Here is a 20,330-nt window from a genome sequence, read left to right on the forward strand (position 1 = left end):
GGCCGAAAAGGCTATCAGCTCTTTCGTGGAGAGGTGTTTGCGGGCTGTATCAAGAATTTAGGTCAACCTAAAATGTATAAAGCGCCCGGCTGTGGCAATGATGTGTTTTAGTTTCTTTAGACACTCCGGAAACCAAGGCAACCGGCTCCGGTGCGTTTGTTAGTGCGATGTTTGCAAGATGGTGCGTGAAGCTGGCACTGCCGATTGCAGTGGCCATCGTTCTGATCGGACAGCGCGCGACTGCCGATCGGTTTCAGGACAACATCTTCTTCAACTACTACAACGCGTCCGGCGATTTGGTCCACGTCTACAATCTGGCCGAAAACAACACGTACGAGTACGACAAAGAGTGTCACCCGGGGTCGAAGTTTGCCGTGGTCGTGTTCGGGTGGAAGATTGACTGTGACAAGTACTTCGTGCAGGATCTCATACGAAGTGAGCGGTGGCACAGTGGACGAGTTCTAGGGGTAGGAGTGTGCTAACTCTTCTTGCTTTCAGATCTAACCAAACATCGTGGAGGCTGTGTGATGTGCATGAACTATGACCGGTTTGCTCAGTTGCCGACGTACTCACGACTTCGCCGTAACTTCAAAGACATCCACGGTGTGCTCCGACAGAAGCTGGAGTTTTTGGAACAGGAAGGCTTCAGTCCGGATGATGGCTATCTCTACGGATTCAGCTTCGGAGCGCAGATGGTTCTGGCCGCAGCCAAAGAGTACGGCACTCGCAAACTGAAGGAAATAGATGGTAACGAATTGGGGAACCACATAACGGCCTGCTGAAGACTAACACAGTTGCCGTGCGTTCTTACAGTGTGTGACATCGTTGGAACCGGTTTTGATACCACGGACGTAAACGCACCGAATCATCGGACGGCCGCCAAGAACGTGCAGTGCATTCACACCAGCCGGAACTATGGCACGCGGCACAGAACCAGCTGCCATCAGGACTGGATTATGGGTGATTGCGGGATCAATCAACTGGCGGCACCATTATCGCCGTGGGGTTCGCACGGTGTCTGCACACTGCTCTACAACAGTGCCTTCGAGCACGAGTTCCTCGCTGGTGCCAAACCCGCCAACTGCACCGGCGAGTCCGAGGTACGGACGTGGCCCGAAGGCTACAAGATGGGCTACAACGAGCAACGGAAGGCCACCGTAAGGGGGCAACTGTTTACGCCCACGTTCGCCAATTTCCCGTTCAACGTCAATGTGACGGTCAGCACCAATACGACCACGGCGAGACCGCCGGCCAGCGCGAACGATGTCGAACCGTTTCCCGGCTTCCGCTCGGCCGCGAACGAATTGCTGCTAGAGGAAGGCGATGATACGGCCGATTCGGGCACGGATGGCGATGGCCAGGAACGCTAATGCCGAACGCTGGGTGCGCAAACGTTTAACGAACCGAAAAACGAATGCATTCCACGATTTGTCGCAAGTACCGCAAGCACCATTGAGGTGACTGCAAGCTGGGAAGCGTTTGGATGTGGAGCATTGGGTGGAGAATTTGATGCCTTTTTTTTTTCTCTCTCTCTTTAGCCCCCTATTACGTGGCGTCCGGTGCGGTAGTTGGATGTTCATTGATTAGTTGTGGTTGAAATCATTTGGCTGATTTTTGTTACTGCATAGATGGCGAATGTCTGTAACTGTCAAACAGCAGGGAAACGTATAGAATAGATGTATACTTTTAATCGACTATAAATAAAAGATATTAAAATCCGTTAGTGTATATCAATTAATTGGGTAAAGGAGGTAAAGTAAAGGAGAAGATTGCACGCCAGTTAAAATCTTTGATGTTTAAGTACACATTTTATCTCTTCCATTGAGCAGACATCATATGGTCAATCTACTTTGCATTCGGTCTTGCACACCGAAGACCGAAGTTCAAATCCTAACCAGAAGCAACATCAATTATTGTCTTTTTCAAGAACGCCAGGGGGACGAACAAGACGAAACTATCTTCACCATTAACCTCTATAACCGTAAAACCCCCTGGTTGGTCAATCAGCTAATTGATACCTTAAGAACTCTTGACTCCTCACACCTGACAAATTATTTTATATGGCCTCAGATGTGCGCAAATTGGCCATCTTTACCGAAATACTATACTAGAATGAAAATCTACTCATTTAACGTTATAAAGAGAGTCATTATCACCATAATCGCTTAAGTATGATGGAATTACCAACCATTTACATGAATATCTGGATGTATACGGCCCTTCCCCCCATCGAACCACACGCGAAAGCGACACATGTGCAATGGGGGTTGCATGTCCGGCACACGCCGCATATGGTCTTAAGCACTAATGAGCTGCACACATCATACACTCGCCGTTGCCGCAACGCCCGATGTATTTATTCGTCATTTTTCAGGCGATTACGCGACCCAACGGCAAATAATAAAAATAGCAAAGCAAAGCAAATCGATTCAGACAGGCGCACACACGCACACGCATGTGTGTCTGTGCCATGGACACCTCCAATGGTCCCGCATGGACCGCAGTGGTGGTGTGAAGCCAAATCCGCTTTTGGCACCGTGCCGAGACGAGTCTGACTCATTCGCGATGATGTGGTCGCTCGGGTTGGCACAATTGTGGGCCGTGGACTCCACAATCCGTAGGCTGCTGGTGCCTGTTTCCGACTTGCCGGTTTTTTTTTGTGTCGCATTAGGCTCATTTATGTGATTTTTTGTTGTTGCTTTTATACCTAATGCAAGGGGTGGTTTTTTCATCTTTCTCCACTTCTTCTGGTTTGTCGCGTTCGCTCGCATTCGCGCTTACACCAAACAAGGTCCGCTGCCGATGATGTGCATATATAATACGACCCACACACTCCACTCCACGCCACATGCACTGTGGATGTTGGAATTGATGAAGTTTGGACGCAAAACCTGAAGAAAGTAAAGCTGCAGCTAACAAGATGTCTTAAAAAAGAGGTTCGTTTGATTGCTGAACTGAGATGGTCCGATACGAAAACCAGAACCAAGATAAGATTTTTCGAAAAAGCTTGGGAATTTCCTGAGGTTTTTTGGGCCAAAACCAAACTGCAGACATAAACCAAGCTTCAGAACCAAATTTCTTCCGATGCAATTGCGTGAAGCTAATTGGAAAAGCGCCAGTGCTACAATAATCTCATATTGGACGAGGTTCGTCAGCCATCGTTCCCATAGTGTCCAACAAACCGGTCCCGCTCACGGACGTTATCCAACAAAACGCCAAAGCGGCGTATAGTCAGAACTATTTTTCTATTGTCTTCTCGCTTATGCACCCCATCCGGCGACCGGTGACGGCTTTAAACACCCCCGCAAGAAGGCAAGCAGGTTCCGATCCGATCTGCCACCTACGACCTGCCCTGGAGATCCCAGGTCCCCAGGCTCCACTGCGGCAGGCTATGACCTCATGAAAAAAAAAACGGCACGGAAAAAAAGAGAGCGAGAGCATTGCCGGCCAAACGGCGCTGAGCGCATGAATATCCTGCAATCCTTTGACCTGGTTTCCATAAAAGGCAAATATCTGCTACCACATCGGTGTGTGGCTCGGTGGCTCAACTCAACTCCCTCCACCGGCAGGTGGGAGGATGGTACAATATGTTTTTCACCTCTCTGTCTCTCTCTGGCGAGGTACGAGTTGGAGCTGAATGCAGGATCTCCAAATCTCCTAAATCATCTCGTACGCAAACTCAGTTCCAGTAGGCCTCCTTATTTTGAGGGGCAAGACCGGTTGCGTCTGCGGAGGTTGTTTTTGTTGTTGGGTCTGGGCTTTTTTTCTGCCGCATGGCATGGTGAGGATGTGGATGATATGTTGAGATATGTCCAGCCAGTAGTCTCGAGTTAAATTATGAATGCATTTTACCATTACTGCGTATAGAATATTATATCTTTATCTTCCACAAAAAGTTGTTTTATATTTAGCTATATTACGTCAAAAAAATATTTTTGTGCATGCATGAAACTCATAAACAATATCAATTTTTCTTTAGAAAATTTAAAGGAAATACTATTGAATTATTGTAATCAACTAAACAATTTAAAGTAGATACTCCGTCCATGAATTAATGCGAACAAGATGATACTTTAAATGAATAGACGATCAAAAATCATTGAAAAAAAAGAACGAAACAAATAAAGGCAAACAGCAAAAATAGCCTTGCCACCAAATAGCGTTTTTATTTCTCCTGTTGTTTTTGTTTATTCGCCGAATTATAAAACTATGCACACAACTGTATTGCAGCGGCAAACCGCTTCACGCACACCTACATTCTTTGCCGGTACTGTTTTGATGGTGTGTGTTCCGTCCCCGCTATTGCGTTCACACGCACACATCTTACCCCGTCCGAGCGCGATCCGAATGACTCAATTTAATCGATTTTAACGAATAAATCCTATTTATCTGATCGCAAACCACCAGGCATGAGATCGAACCGATTGAAAATAATGCCAAAATGATATTTACTTGCGGAAATAGCTATTTTTCCTACAACAAAAATCGATAATAATTCTACACGTCGAACGATGTCGCGTGCCATCGCACACACACACTGTTACTGCCGTCGCGTAGCCGTCGAGTGGTGGTGTGCGTGATCGCAGTAGCGTCGTGAAAGCGGTACAGCCGTGCGTTAATATAAAGCGTACATGGGGCGTTGTCGAAGAGCAAAAAGCGATACCTGCCATTCCGAGAAGCTTATTTCGCGTGTCTTCGTCGAGCAGAGCAGACGTCTAATCCGTCAGAGCCCCAGCTAGTGGTGTGTGAAGCGAAAAAAAAGGGTCCCCCTACTCAGTGTGTGAAACTTTGTTCTGTGTGTTCTCCGCATTCAGGTGAACCTCCCGTGGTGTGTTTTAGTGCAAATTGATTTTTGCCTCCCGAAAGTTCCAAATAAAACTTCACCCTCAAAATGAGAGAAATCGTTCACATTCAGGCCGGCCAGTGCGGAAACCAGATTGGTGCTAAGGTAAGTGTGTGTTGGACGAAATGCCACGACAAGATTTGTGTGTTGGGGATGATGTGTGTGTTGCACCCATTGATATTGACTCTGGCGAAACGTGGTTTTGGAAAAATGGAGTGCGTGTGTAATTAGGGAGGAAAGATGAACGTTTAAATATTCGATTGTGAAAAGTAATGAACTCTCTTCCCCAAAAAAAAATTTGTTTGTGGCACGTAGGAAAAGAGACTTAACAAAATGGTGATTGCACAGAACGGGGGGCGCGACTCATGTGAAATATGAGAGTGATGTGAAAATTTGGAATTAAACTGACGTTTTTTTTTGGCCAGAATTTTTGTTAAAAATGTGTACTTTTCCATTGCGAAATTGGTGTTCGTTACGGTGTGAAAAGACGGCCACTTTTGTCCTCATCTTTTCCCGAGGCTACTGAGATCGCATGATTCGAGAAGCAAAAGCGCAGAAAGAGAACGAGCAAGAGAAAAAAGTGTACGAAATTGCTGCAAGTATTTCTTTTTGTTCTTCGTGTCCATCAGCCCCCACAGTGTGTGCTGTGTGGGGCCGCTACTCTGTGCAAAGTTTTTTTTTTGTTGGTTCGGTTGTGTTTCAATCAAACGCTTCCGGTTCGCGCGTTTGTTAACCTTTTTCCTCGCTGCCACTTTGCTGTCCCCCGGTTGTTGTGTTTGCAACCGAGTTGAAAGAGGAACTGCAGAAAACCCACAACCACCGCCCGCCCGTGGATGGAAAAACCTGTAGAAGCGTGTAATTTTCCATCCACACACTTCGCTTTCCAATTTTGTTCTGTGTCCGGGTCGGGCTCCGGCGATGGGATGCGGCCATTTTGGCAAATGTTCTCGCATTTTTCGCAGCGCCTTTTTTGTGCGCCTCATGAGATGCTCGTTTTATAACTGGAAAAGTGTGATGTAAAAATGTGGCGACTGAAGGAATTTTGTTGTTGGAAAAGGGAGTAACTTGTTTCTGTTTGTCCAAGGAACTCGAGGAACCGGATGTGCGCAGGCGTCCTTTTTTTGGGGGGAGAATAACTTTTTGAATCATCTATTCGGGGGAAATTCTTTAGTAATATTCCGATATTCAGTAGAATATTCATTGAGGAAATTGAATAATGAAATCTAAATCACCTAAAACAGCCGTCGCTATTGTTTCGCCGGCATCGCACCACTTCCAGCCCAACCATGAGGCCATTTTTATTTTAACGGTTTTTTGGTGAGTATAATGGAGAGCGAAGAGCGCGTGTTGCGCGGTGTGTATGTGTGTTAGTCATCGCCCTTTTGAAGAGGAGATGAAAGAGGAAGGATACGAGGCAAAAACAGATGTCTAGCATTTATTCCACACCACAGGGAAGAGAACTAATAGAGGAAGACGAGAAGCTCAAAGTGTGTATGTATGCGTGTACAAAATGATCGGTTACATTTAAAAAATTTCCAAGTAGGCTTGTTTTTCTTCTGTGTTACCAAGGAGACAAGGTAGGAATGTGATATCATGGGCGTCACAAGAAAATTGTGTTTAAAATGATGAATGAATGCTGTATAGAAGTTAAAAATTAATAATGGTAACAACACCCTCGTTATACGCTAAAATTTGCCACGAAGCATCCAGAAGAAGGTTTTAGAACGTAATGAAGAGGAGCTCAAAAGAACGCGGATCATATAAATTCACATCGTCCGGTTTTTGTGTGTGGCGAGAGCCAGGTGAATTAGCATATTTATTTCACCGTCCAGGAAGAATTCTCTAACACCATTCTTTTTCTCCAGCTCCATTAGTGGAACCCTCCCCCGGACGAGAACGCCAGCCATGTTTGAAGAATACCAATTTCGAAACACCACGGTATATTAACGCATCGGAGTTTCGGTATTCAAGTTGGCAAGATTTAGAACCGCGCGCGCTTGAGATGATCGCGCTGAAATGCGAACGATATTCTATATGCTTCTCTCTCTACCTTCGCTTGTGTGTGCGTAAGCTTTAACCGTCATTTGCGGCGGTGTGTGGAATGCGCGAAGCGAATGGAAAAACGTAACCGGCTTTGTGTGAAGGCTAAAATAAAACAATTACACATTTCGCCGATAAAGCGTGCCCTCTGTGCGTGTATTGGTGTGCAGCGGGCTCTAAACACCACGAAGCCGAAGCCGAAGCCACATTTCCGTTAAATTCAAACATCCAAACGGCAGATGGCCCTTCGACGCATATAGCTGTCATTTTGAGGTGATTGCAAAAGGCGTTACGTTTGACGTTTCCAGTAACGCGTGTTGGCGTTACTTTGCCTATTTTGCGTTTTCAATGCATATTATTGTGTGGAACAATTTCCTTTAAATTATCGAGCTTGTGAAGTAGTTCTCTTTCCATACACGAGAAAAGAGTATCGATGTCGGATAAGATAAATTTGGATCGCTTTCAGATCACATTTCATTGCCTTCCCTAAATGTACCGTGTGAAAAGCGTGATCTTTTCCTGGTTGAACTCCTCTTCGGCACGGTTGAAGGGAAAGGAACACACGGCGGAGTATTTATCTTCACGCTCGAGGATTTTCTTCTCTGCTGCGCCACATCCACACCATCATCATCATCATCCGACAATTAGCTTTTTCGCTTCATCTTACACCCCGTGGTGTTGTCTACGTTCCATGGCTCCTCTAACACGATCTCCATTCGCGCACAGACAGCCCCATCCGTTAACCATTTCCCTCGTGTTAAATTTTATGACCAAAGACAGATATTTTTAATTCGTGTGATACAACGAAGAGGGAGGAGGGAGACACAGGGGGTGCAATTAAACATTTTCCATTCGAAAATCGATTGCCGCTTTCCATCCCCCGGTTCTTCTAAAATTAGAAGCCAAGAGCATCATCAGGAAAAGCAATCTTCTAAATAGGGGGAAAACGAAACAAATCCCCCCAACCAAATGTTGATGGGCGCTGTTCCGTGTTTCTCCCCAAATGGTGTCAATTTGTCAAGTATCACCCAGGGCCGGGACATGGGCAGCATGTTTCTCTGCTGCGTGTGTTCTGGTGTTCTGACGTACTCTTTTGGGTGTTAATGGTTTAAGCCGTCCGGAAACCTTTTCCTTCTCTAGAGCCCGTGCACAGCTCTGTGGTGCTGCATCTCTAAAACCCTAGAGTATGATGCTGTTTTTCTTTCGGTTCCACATTTGATGGTACAAGCACGTTTTCTTAGAAGACGTGAAAAATTATCACCTTTTTTTTTGTTGGGTGCGCAACATGTAGTGAGTGAGTGTGGTGCACGGCTTTTCTCCACCGAAAGTGCAGTTCCCTCTGGGTGTGTATGTACTTCTAGCTCACGGAACCGAAGGTTCTAATTCCATCCAGCGTCGCCCGTGGCGTTTTCTAATTTTAGCCAAGGGAACTAATCCGTAATCCGCTTGCCTTCTTCTGTTCGTGTGTGTTTATGGTGTTAGCTCCACAAAATAGCTCATAATATAGCATTTCAAGCGAATGCAAGATCACCGACGGCGGGGCGAAAGGACCACCATCCTAACTTTCTGCTCTATTTCTTATCGAGGTGTGTGTGGAGAGAGAAAAGACCGTTGCCTTTTCTTCCAACAGTTAAACGATCACGTGGAGGTAATTTTGAATTGTGTGTTCGCCCGGGCGCGGTACACGAAGAAAATCGATCAAGAAGTAATTGTAGCACAAAAGTGAGTGAAGAAGGCGGTGTAAGTGTGAGGGGCCACCACCACGGTTTTTCACACGCACGAGGAGGAGCAGCGCAAGAGTCAGCAATGCATTTCGAATTTCACTCCCCGAAACGGAAAACCGTATTCCGGTGCCCCAGGCCGGGGATGCTGATGAAAAGCGCAATGCCAATAGGCTCTGGGGAGTTGCCGAAGGTGGCGGACATAGCCTTGAAAAATTTTCTTGCGAATTGAAGAAATACGAAAATGTATTGAATTCCATTTAAGGGAGGAAGAGAAAACAATATCTGCATGGATGTAAGTACTTCATTACGACAGTCACACCCTTAAAAATCATCCTTTTTTAATGCTGTTCTTGCACTTTTAGACCTTCCTTTGCACCAAATATTACCAGTGAATAGTCATACGGTATGTTTTGCTGTTTGCGGAATGAAAAATTTCGACTTCTTCTTCTGGCCGACAACATTTACTAAGTTAAACGACCGAAAATAGTCGCAAAGCGAGTGCGGAAGTTCCTAGAAATTGCTGCAACGAAGATGTTGGTCCCAAAAAGGAAAAGCCATAGGCTCTTAAGATAGAGAGAAAAGGCACAAGAAGAAGAATGCTGCACTGATCCCAAATCAAAAACGCGGGGGGGAAGAGTTGTCGGCCTTAACATCTTCCTACACTCACTTCAACCACCCCACCACACCCAACAAGGGGGAATGGAATTTGTGCGCATTTTGCCACACGGCTTCTTTAATGGCCCCCTAGGTTAGGTGTAAACCTTGAGCAACCCCCGTGTTATGTGTGTGTGAGAGAGGGGGAGGCTACCAAGAGAGATGCCTAACCCTTTGCAAGTGGGTGCTTTTTGGCACAGATCGACCCCACACTTTTCCACTGCCACTTTGCTTTGGAATGTCGTTTTTGAAATGGGGAGGTTTGAATTGTCGGTGGGCTGTGTGTGTGCTAGTTGGGAATGGATCCCGTTTTTCCCCCGGTTCGCGCGCGCTGTCCAATTCCCGTAAGCGGCAGCAGCTAGTTAGCCAGTGAGGCGTAGCGATCGTACTTCCCAACCGGTGCGGCAGCAGTTAGTCGTCGATGCAAGAAGAAAAGCTACCCAACCGAAGCCACGTCGTCGTCGTCTTCTCGCATGCTGAAGTTGGTTGTACGCGAAGCCACGTTTCATTGGACAAAAGCAACGTGGAATTCTCTTCGCCGATCCGATGGTTTTGGTGGTGGTGGTGGTTGTGTTGAAGTTCATGGACACAGAGTGAAAGAAAAACGCACACAAACACCCCAACGAGACGCGCGCATGGATATAACAGTACTTTCTCTCAACCTGCGCCGCCGACAGAGGGTTTTTTTTCGTGGCCGAACAGATCACCACGATCGCCTTCTTTTCTGCTGTAAAAAAGATGATGCAGTTGGATGTGCTGCTTCTTGTTCTTTGCTAGATATATGGAAGACTTCTTTCCTCATCTTGCATGTTTGTGAATCATTTACCTGGTTGGGATGGATATAGGAGTTACAAATGTATGAACGAACCGTACCCGGGTCCAACGGTCCAATGTGTGTTATGTTTAAAGATCAGAAATGTTTTTTTTTAGAAATAGAATTCTTCCTACAAATTGTGCAGAAGTAGAAGAGCTGGACCATCTGGAAACTTTCATCCCCATTCCGGGAAAACTGAAATACCTTTCGTGTGTCGGCAATGATTGGTGCTTGGTGGCATGGCACACAATAAGAGGGCTTGACCCTCTTCCAGAGTTTCACGCTAAAATATATATCGTCCGATGGAAAGTTGAAGTGTGCGTTCCATGATGGATTGAGCCAAGCGTTGGAATGTCATGAATGGGGAGGGACACCAGCATCATTGCCCTATAATAGCTCTTCAACAACATTCCATTTTGTGGTCAACATGTTGCCCTATAAACTTCTTCAAGCAAATTCTCATGATGGGGTTGCACGTTTTGCTCTTACATTACCCCTTGGAATAGCCTTTTGATTGTAATTTTATTTTCACATTTCGGAGAATTGTCTAAGTAGAGAAGATTTAACTTTTGAATTCAAACGAACGGACGAACGCAATTCCACTTTTCCATTCAAACGACTTTTATCGGTTCGTTCCACTTCTTTATCGAAAGTGATGGGAACTTTCCGCACTATTCGCATGAGCTCATCTAAAGCCGAGAGGTGATTGAATGGCTAACCCCAAGTTGTGTGCATTGGTGGACATCTTGGATAATTTTATTTTCCATCTGTTTGTAACATGATGGTTGGTGATGGTGGTGCTCCATAAGAAAAGAGGGTTTAAAAAAAAAGCAGAGCATTCCTAAGTAAAATGTGATTTGACGCACGATCTTTACAAAACCCCCGGAACTAAGTCGCCCGTGTGCCCTTTTCTCAATTTTATTCGTGGGAATGGGAACAACAAACTTTCAGACCGAAGCAAAAAAAAAGCTTCATTTTGTTTGTGTTTCATCGGTGATGATGATGCCGGGTTTTAGAGATGAATGCGCTTTTCACGGGGCGCTTTTGCTTGAATAATCCGACCAAAATAGCGGTGTTTTTAAGCGGGTTTCCGGAATATTCTTCTACGCTGCGATGAGCTACGTCAGATGTCTTTTTAGTCATTGCATTTACAAATAGCATCCCACATTTTTCTTATTAGTCGCGATTTCTCTGCAGGGAAGAGGAAGAAAAATAAGTGTCGCTTTGTGACCTAGTCTCGCACGAGGGTTCACCACGCCCGGCAGTAGTACTTACGTCAAACAAAATATGAATGACTCTTCCTCATATGTGTCTTGTTGCCTTTAAAACAGTGGCAGACGGTATTTATTACTGCAATAATTTTCATCTTGTTTTGTTTTAAACATATCAAACGCAACACACATGTATGATGGAACGTTGCTCAAATTATCTGACAAGGGGCCCGCACAAGGAGAACCACAATAAACACATCATCATTCTTCCGTTTGTATGCGTTTTAACCGGCGTTGCTGTAGCGAAGTGCGCATGTTTTACCGGCTTTTTGCTGCAGTCGTCTCCTTACAACCACATGGAAAGGAGGAAAAAAAGACGTGGCGTGGCGCATGTGCAATGAAAAGGGGTTTCTCGTTGAAAGGGTTTGATTCATACACGTGATATGTGAAAAAGGGCTTTGCACATTCCATCATCCCCAAGCTTTTTTTTGTGATGGTGCAACGGGTAGGGGATAACGTCTGGTCTATGTCCATTGACTCTTCCCTTTATTAATCCCCTCCCGGGTAATATGTCTGTTCTGAAAGTTTCATTTCTCGGAAGGTGTTGCAAGAGAAACGAAACTATTCATATAAAGTCCCCCCCCGTTGGCGTAAGCCAAGTAATTGAAGCGAGAAGTAGTGCAAAAATCCACAACACGAAACAGGAAGCTGACGGTGGTGGAGAAAAGAGGGATTGGATGAGCGGGGATGAATATTGCTTTTTAAATAAACCGATTATCTCACTCAACCGAGCGTTGCGGAATGAATTCCTTTCGTTCAATAATCTTTCGGGATGATGAACCTACCGAAGCAAAAAAGTTGGTATTATTTGCATCAGAAGAAAAGAGGAAAGAGAGAGAGAGAGCTGGTGAAGTATAAGGCGTTTGCTGTTACCATATTGCTCCCCTTAGTAACAACAGCAGAACGACCACAACAGGAAGGATGTGTCTAGCCAGCAAGACCGCAAACTCGATCGTTGCGAAATTCACGCAAAAAAGATTCTTTCATTGCTGTGCTATAAATCCATTATGAGAGGTTGAAGAGTGTGTTTTTGCCATATAAATATAAATAAATATTTATATTACATAAATAACATTTCAGACATCAACGGAGAGATCCCGACCGGCTATTGGGTCAGATGTGTGGCTCTGTGAATTGGAGTGTGGTTTACATCTCTGATGGTCGTCGACAGAGTGTCCTTATTGTAAGGGATAAATGTTATTATTCCCCAATCGACGTGGTGTCTCAATTATCTTGTTTAAGCTCTCCCTAGTGGGGAAGACGTAAGAACAGGAACACTTGAATGCGATGAAAAAATAAATCCCATCATGGACGTAAGGATGTAAATTTCTGTTGAAAGTAAAAATTACGGGCAAAATGACAGGAATATTTACATGCAGGTATTATGTGACTATGTTTCTCGTTTTGCTCTGGTTTATTTTTATTTTTCTTTTGCAAATCAATTGCAAAAGTATGTACAATTGTTGTAAGAGGAAGAACCAATAGCGAGAGGCACCCCCCAAAATTGGAAATCCCGTATAAAAGGCACAAACAGGTCCAAATATTCAGGTGACTAGCGAGATATACACCCCCTTGTTTGGAGTGTCGGTAGTATATGCTGTGTACGTCGTTTCTCCCTATTTGTACCAAACAAGTGATACGGTGTGTATTACCATTCGTATGTGAAATAATGGGTGGGTTACCATGCATTTTTGTGTAAGTTCCGTTGCTCTCCCTGTGTAGTGTTGTCATGGGTGTGGTGTTTACACTTAAATCGATCGAAAAAACAAACTGACGGGAATGATTGGGGGAGAATACCGTGAATTACGCGTGCAATAGTCACCCAGGAATAAGATTTATTTATGAATTTGTAATACGTTCAATTGAGATTTGAGAAGCAATGTCTTTCATTTGAAAATAATGATTAACTCTTCCAGAGAGACGTCAAATTTTGTGCAAACAATGCTTTGTTTCTTGTACATTAACTTTTATCCATTTTTTTAGAGCTGTTGTGCCTGTATGGAGATAGTAAAGAACCGGAAGAAACAACTGTTCCCGATCGGGCAAAATGATTTCCTGTAGCAAGAAATATCTTCGAACCAAGTGAGGTTAATCGGACAACCATATATGGATGATCATTTGTGTGTCGTGTCCATGCAGGGCAAGCAGGGGGAGACCACACCCCATCACAAGTTTGATCCGATGTTTTGAAGAAGTAAAACCGATTTCAACACGATTTTCCTATTCTTTTCTAACAGGCGCATCTGGAAGAATCGAACCTTCGTCAGTAGTAGTTTACTCGTAGGGTGTGAAGGAAAATCGACGAAGCGTGTTAGAATTCATGTAGACGAGAAGAAGGGGGAGGTTATATTATGTTGTTCCTCGCGTGCACCTCCAAAAACCATAGCTATTCCGGCCTTTCCTTCATATATCGCACAATGAGAAACGCGTGTTGGGCGCAGAGTGGTTTAGGGACCCCCGCAGAGCCACGTATGCTTAAGGGGGTTATAGTTTAGAACACCCAAGCTTACGCTCACGAAGCGCAACCGACCGGCGGTGTGTTGTTATCCACTAAAGATGGACAAGGCATGAGATATGGCCTTGGTTGGTGCGTTATCATGCCCTCCTCAATACACAGCGGCATTGTTTGTTCTTTTTTTTATAATTTAATGCCCTTGCAGTATATAAAACGTTTAATTGGGTTTTCGTAACTGTAGATAGATGGTTTTTGTGGGCAATGTTAGATTTATGGTGCCGAGACAGGTGTATCCCATTAAAAGCATACAAGCCTAATGATTTCTAATTTATTTTCAAACAGTGTGTGGAATGTGTGGCTTAGTGAATGGTTTCGTTCACGCTTCGTTTTGTTCCTGTGCTTTTTCCACACGGAAACGATATTTCACCCCCGAAGGTGTTTTTTTTTTATTTTGGGGCCTTTTTCTTTGGTCGCACAGAGAAAAATGATAGTTCCTCAAATGCCTTTCGCTCTGGTTTTGTTGTCTCCTTTGCTGCTGCCCTTAATTAGACCCGTTTCCGTTTCATCAACTCTTTTTTTGTCCCGGGTTGTTGCGGGTGTTCCTTTGGCTATAATTTTTATTTCTCAATTATACACAACACACTCCCCAATTTCCTTTCACGACGAAAAACGAGCTTTCATATGTGTGTATATGAGCATGACAATTAGGAAAAGAATTTCCTCGCGTGACGTGGTGTCGCCCGGGTATATCGGAGTTGAATGGTGTGGAACACATTTCCCAAACCACGAAGAAAGCAGAAAAGTCAAATGCATTTTTTCCTCCTTTAAAGCCGAGGAGAACCAATCCCCCCCGGTTCAGGTGGAAGGGAAAATAGTAAATAAAATTATTATCGGAATTAACAACACGAGGATCGCCACTGTGTTGCACCGAAAAATTCAATCAATAAGGCGCGCGAAAATTGGGAAGAAAAAAACGGGAACAATTTTGTGGAGGCATAAAATCCGAAAGTTTTTTTTCTCTTTGGTTGTGGTTTTGAGCGTGTAACAATAAGAGAAGCTGATTACTGCTGCTAGAGCTAATTGCCTTGATTGATGCCTCGTGCACTCCAGCAAAGCGTGTGCGCGCGGGGCGGCGCCCTCTTTGGGGTATTTGAAATTCCTATTTGATGGGAAGTGCATCTTCTTTTCTTTTCTCCATCTTTCCACAAAACGCGATGGAAAGGAAATGGCTATATATACATAATGCTCCCCCGGGGCGGTCCTTCAATTGGAAGGCAACAACACGTCGTGTGCATTTCCGAAGGTAAAGGAATGGGATGTAATCAAATGGTAGGAAAATTATTACTGTTTAAACCCCCCACTTAATTGATTCCGAAAGTGGTCGATTGGGAGGATTTGGGGGGAGATAGGAAGAAAGGGCTCGAGAGGAGAGGAAGGTGCGGTAAGTGGATCCTCAGCTCATCTCTTTCGGAAAGCTGATGTTTCCATAATGGTGCTGCATGTTGAAAACCATTTCCATCAAAATGCAACCAAAAGTAAGAGTCGCTGACTGGGGGGGCCCTACAACTAACTTACCCTGTTGGATAAGAAGCAGCGACCTCCGCCTGTCTTGTGGTGTGCAGCTGTGAGACGTTGCAATCTTCTTATCTCGCGCGCGGTGCTTATGCGTGTGCGCACACAATCCAGAGGTCACACAAAACATAATGCAACGAAAGTGGACTTTCACCCAGGGTTGATAAACATATAGTCCCCCCGGTGATCCTCACAAGCGCGGGGGACAACAAGAGCCGAAACCGAAACCTATAATTGACATGAAGTTTAAAACGCGGTGACGTCGAGATCAGCCTGTACGTGTGTGTGTGTTTGTGGGAATGGAAAGCCCATCGACCCAACAAAGTTGTAGTTTGCATTTCGGAGTTCTTCGGAGTTTTCTCCAACGCTTGAATGAATGGTGCTCTCCCCATTTCTCCAATGACGCCTTTTTTTTTTGTTGGTCTCGTGTGTGAGAAACGGTAATGAAATTATATTCCCCAGATTGCATCGCACCCCCGGATACATATCGCGGAAAGCAGAAAGCGCAGCCCCCGGCATGGTGCATTTCGATTATTGGCTTCTCTCCTTTAGGTTAGGTTTTGTTTGAAGTCCGGAAAATGGGTTAAAAAAAACACACGGCACAAGTGACAGGTGTGTATGCCCAACCTCACCGCTGCTCTCTCCATCTCGATCTTGCATGTGTGGAGATGCCGCAGATGATGCCCCTCGCCCCCCGCGCACTACTATGGGTTGGGTTTGTTCGGGGTGTCAGTGATGTATGGGGGCACACCAAAAATAAATAAGCATTTTTCACCAAGTCATTTCCGGCCCGTCTAGGTGCGCGTCTCGGCAAGACAAAACAGAAATTCATGAGTAATGATGATATATTTGTGAAAGGGCGTGTTTGAGCATTGGCGTGAATGACTTCAGCAATTGGAAAGGAAAAACGGTCGTCAACTTCAAGTTTTTTTTAAGGAGCAGTATTTGGAATATTTTAAGTGTCCAAAATGTTATCTTCTTTCCATTCAAGTTCCATCCGTATTTCCATTTGGTTGACTATCACCTCCAACTCCTCATCCGAGCTCTCTGCTGTCTCTGTAAAACACAGAAGATGGATGTGATGACCACATATTTCACAATCCTCCAAAAATATAGAGCTCCATTTCGTTACTCTTCTCCCCCAGTATTGATTGTAGAATGAAGTCACACGCGTACACCCGTTACTCATTATTGTTATCAATCAAATTTAATAAGAGACGATCGTTATCGCCATTATAGTTGAAAGTACTTCTCCTTCGCGCATCTACTGCTTGATTTCAGAAACGTTGGCCATCTAGTATGGAGTTCCCGATGAAGAACTCCCATGATAAAGCTATATAGATATGAAAATTTCCACGAAACCATTATCTTACTACTAGTGGGTCTCAGCATTAACTTTATCTGACTATGAAAATAATACTGAGAGGAGAATACTGAATCTCTTCCTAATGTCTTTGGCAGGTATTTCTCAGTAACCTCCTCGTCTAAAAACGCCGATGAATATATATGTACAAGATAAACCTCTCACTTGTTGATAACACTTTGTTGCGAAGTGAAGCAGTAGGAGCGACCTGCATCATCTACCAGCTTATCATAAGCCCTGTAGATTCAAACGCCTGTTTATTTAAGTGATTTACGAAGCTGACTGTTTTTGCTTTTCGAGTATTTTGCAACGAATGTGTGTGCTGAAACTGGTGCTTCAAAGTCATCGTCTCTTATCAAGACTGGGACCAAATTTGTTGCTTTACTTTTTTCTTCTTTTAATAATAACCAACACACTGGAATAATTTTGGAGTGCATCGCATAACCACCAGTGGGTGTGAATTAAATTGAAAATAGAAAAAAAAGATTCTAAATTGCGCTTGTGTTAATGGCTAGACGAGGCAATCTTTTTCAATCATTTTCCCATGGTTTTTGTTTGTAACCTCCAAAGAATTGTGTCATATAGTGCCCCCTGCGTCTTAAAGATCATGTGTACTTAATAGATCACTACCGCCTGGTTGCTGGACGGTTTAATACTACTTACCCGTGATCATTTGAGAACAGTGTGGTGGGGGTGTGTGTGTTCTAGATTTTTTTTTGCCTTCTCTTCAATGGCAAACCCCCCTCGTATGCGCATAGGGGAAAGAAAACAATTTACCCTAGAGTATCGTTTGTATGGGAGATAGGAGATGGGCATGATAATGATCGCCGACAACGAAGAACTCGAACACGGTGTGTGCGTTGTGTCAGTCCACGCGGCGTATGCACATTCCATTTGCGCTTAAACGCACAATTGAGTTGACAAGCAGTTGTGGAGCGTGTGTGTGTGTGAGAGAAAAGCGGTTCTGCGGGGAGTGGGCTGTATTATCGCGGATGACATCATCGCGAGAAAGAAGGTATCGCATTGCGTTTCCTCCACCACCAGTGAGCGTGTGGTGTGTGAGTGTGTGTGGTAGTCATCATCATAAAGTTCCAACGGAAATCCGGCATCTCTTAGTGAGGGTCGTTCCTTTTTCTTTTTTTGCTGCGGCTGTGTGCTAATGCGTTGCTACAATGTCGGGAGAATATTGTTTGTAAAAGTAGTGTGGAAAAATATAATCTTTCTATTTTGACATTTGTTTCATCTGCGAACCGATAGCCAATAGCCAAAGTTTTGTGAGGGCACACACAGAAATGTTTGGCAAAACGGCTTCTGGAGCTAGCTCCCAGTTTTTGCTCTTACAGCGCCACGTAAGCTTGGCGCAGTATATTTGCTTGTGTTATATGCAAATTTGGGCAAGTAGTTGAGGGCGCCTTGTTTGCTGCGTGTTTTGCTTCAGTGCGCTGTGCCTGCTGGCCTGGCAGTGAATGTCTCTACGGTGGGAATATTTTTTCTCCATTTATGGACATCCGTCCGTGTTGTGTGTGTCCCCCTCGGCCCTTATAACAGCGGCGCTAGAGAATAGGAGGAACTACCAAAAACTCACACTGCTTCTTGCCGAGACACTGAAAAAGTTCGACGTAAAAAATGAATTTTAAAATTGTACAAATTCGCGCTTATTTATTTAAAACTGGCTTGAATTACACGGCACGAGGTTAAATTCGTATGTGTGTGTGTGTGTGTGTGTTTCCAGTAAACAAATGAGAAGCCTTTTCTTGTGTTGCTGCTTGTTGGTGGCACCCAGGAGAACGGCGGTGATGATGTTATGAGAACGGGTCACATTTTATAGGCGTATATATATCCGTTGGCTTCTTTCTATAATGCAGCTGCTGCGTTTCCCATGCTCTAGGGGGTCTCATTTCCTTATGTGTATGCCGCAGTGCCTTCGAAAAAAAAACATCTTCGAGGAAGAAAAAAAGCCAATCTACAGTGTGTGTGCTGCCATAGTGAGGGGGCCGAATCAGGTTGCCACAACACAACGCGGTGCTGTAGAGGCAAAAACCCACAAACGAAAAGAAAAAAAAACAGACCCGTTCCCCAATGAAATAGGGGTGTTTTGCTTGATATTTATCTGTGAGGGGGCTGTGTTGTGGGGCGCTGTTGCTATACGTACATTAGCGATAGGGCGAAACTTCTGGCCTCCGTTAATGGGCGATCGTTCTTGAATTGAGGCTATCTTTTTGCCATAGTATTTGATGGTGTCAGGGTGTTCTCTCGTTTGGAGTAGAATCCCCACGTATTCCCAAATGTCGGTTGCTATATTCGCTTGACGTCTCTCTTGTGGTGTTGGCCTATGTGCTGGCCTTTAGATCATTATGTGGTGGGCAGTTGATGGGTGGTGGTGGTCTACATTTTCGTTAGGCGAAAGGTGAACACTCTTGAGCATTCGCTTTTAACCTCAATTACCTTCTAGAGTGTGTGTGGGTAAGGCTGCTTGGTGTGGTACTAATTATATCATCAGAAAAAATATCAGTGACCCCAAGAAAATCGAAGGAACGATTCCTTGAGAAGATAATCTTACACTGGTCCAAAATTTCTTAACCACCCCCTCTCCTTCTCTTACAAGAACCTTGCGACAGAATGTCGCCATGAAGAAAGAAACCCGAGAAGTCCTCGAGACATTATGACTCACCAGATTTACCAGTGTTGTGTGCTGTTGGGGGCTTGATCGGAGGAGGACCCCCAAGCGAGGGGGCAGAAATGTACGGCAAATGTGTTGGGGAAGTTCATCGTCCTGAATTTCGCCTCACGGCCGCACGGTACACGCGTCTTTGTTGTGCAAGTTCCAAGGTACTATCGTCCTTTCTGGTGCGCTGAGAGCATGCGCGTTGGTACATCCTCTCCGTGTGTTGTGCACAACTGGGGCGAGGAGTCTAACGAATAATGTTCCACTCGGGGTATCTCAAATCTCAATGCTTTCTGCGCTATCACTTGCCGAAGAAGAGAGCTATACGAAATTGTGTACACCATAATTTGGTGTAGGATTATTGATCCATCCAACGTTAGTGCAGACCTTTCGATTCTCACGAACGAAAATCGCGCCATGCGACAGCTCTTTTCTCCTCTGCCCATCTTGCGACTTACGTCCTACTTTGGGAAGGATTTGATTACTGGACGCTAGAAGGCCTCTCGGCGTGTATAAATACACCATTGAACTTCCTCCCTTGCTGTGTGTGTGTGTGCATCAGCCCGTCGCACCATGATGAAATATTCACCAGACGGTGATGGGAACGAAACGACCAAAAGGAGAAGCGACCCCCGAGGGGGGGAGACTATTAGATTTCAACCGATTTTAATATATTGCCCCCTCTCCCCAATGCGAACAAAGAAAGGGCTCCAGCTCTAATGGACACAATGGCTATGGAGTGGGGCGGGGAGTGGGATCCATGTACTGCGTACGTGGCAAATAAAACGTTCAGTCCCTTTTCCGGGGGGAATTATCGTTACTTCCGAACACATTGGATGACTCATCGTGTGATGAGTGTGGGCCATTGAGTTTTGTCCTAAAAGGATATGGGGGCATATATTATATGAGTCATCGTAAGAATCAACACA

The 20,330-nt window shown here is 44.7% G+C and overlaps 1 protein-coding gene and 1 pseudogene across 1 annotated transcript in view; both read left to right on the forward strand.

Moving 5' to 3' along the window:
- Positions 1-97: 97 nt before the first annotated feature.
- Positions 98-1,370, forward strand: LOC128709176 (uncharacterized; annotated as a pseudogene).
- A 3,467-nt stretch (positions 1,371-4,837) lies between these two features.
- LOC128719127 (tubulin beta-1 chain) overlaps positions 4,838-20,330 on the forward strand; it is a 16,883-nt gene continuing 1,390 nt past the window's right edge. Inside the window, exon 1 of the mRNA XM_053812750.1 lies at positions 4,838-4,948. Within this exon, the coding sequence (XP_053668725.1) occupies positions 4,892-4,948 (57 nt within the window). The 5' untranslated portion in view covers positions 4,838-4,891. The remainder of the gene's footprint in view (positions 4,949-20,330) is intronic.

Source organism: Anopheles marshallii, chromosome 2 (assembly GCF_943734725.1).
Source record: "Anopheles marshallii chromosome 2, idAnoMarsDA_429_01, whole genome shotgun sequence".
NCBI lineage: Eukaryota > Metazoa > Arthropoda > Insecta > Diptera > Culicidae > Anopheles > Anopheles marshallii.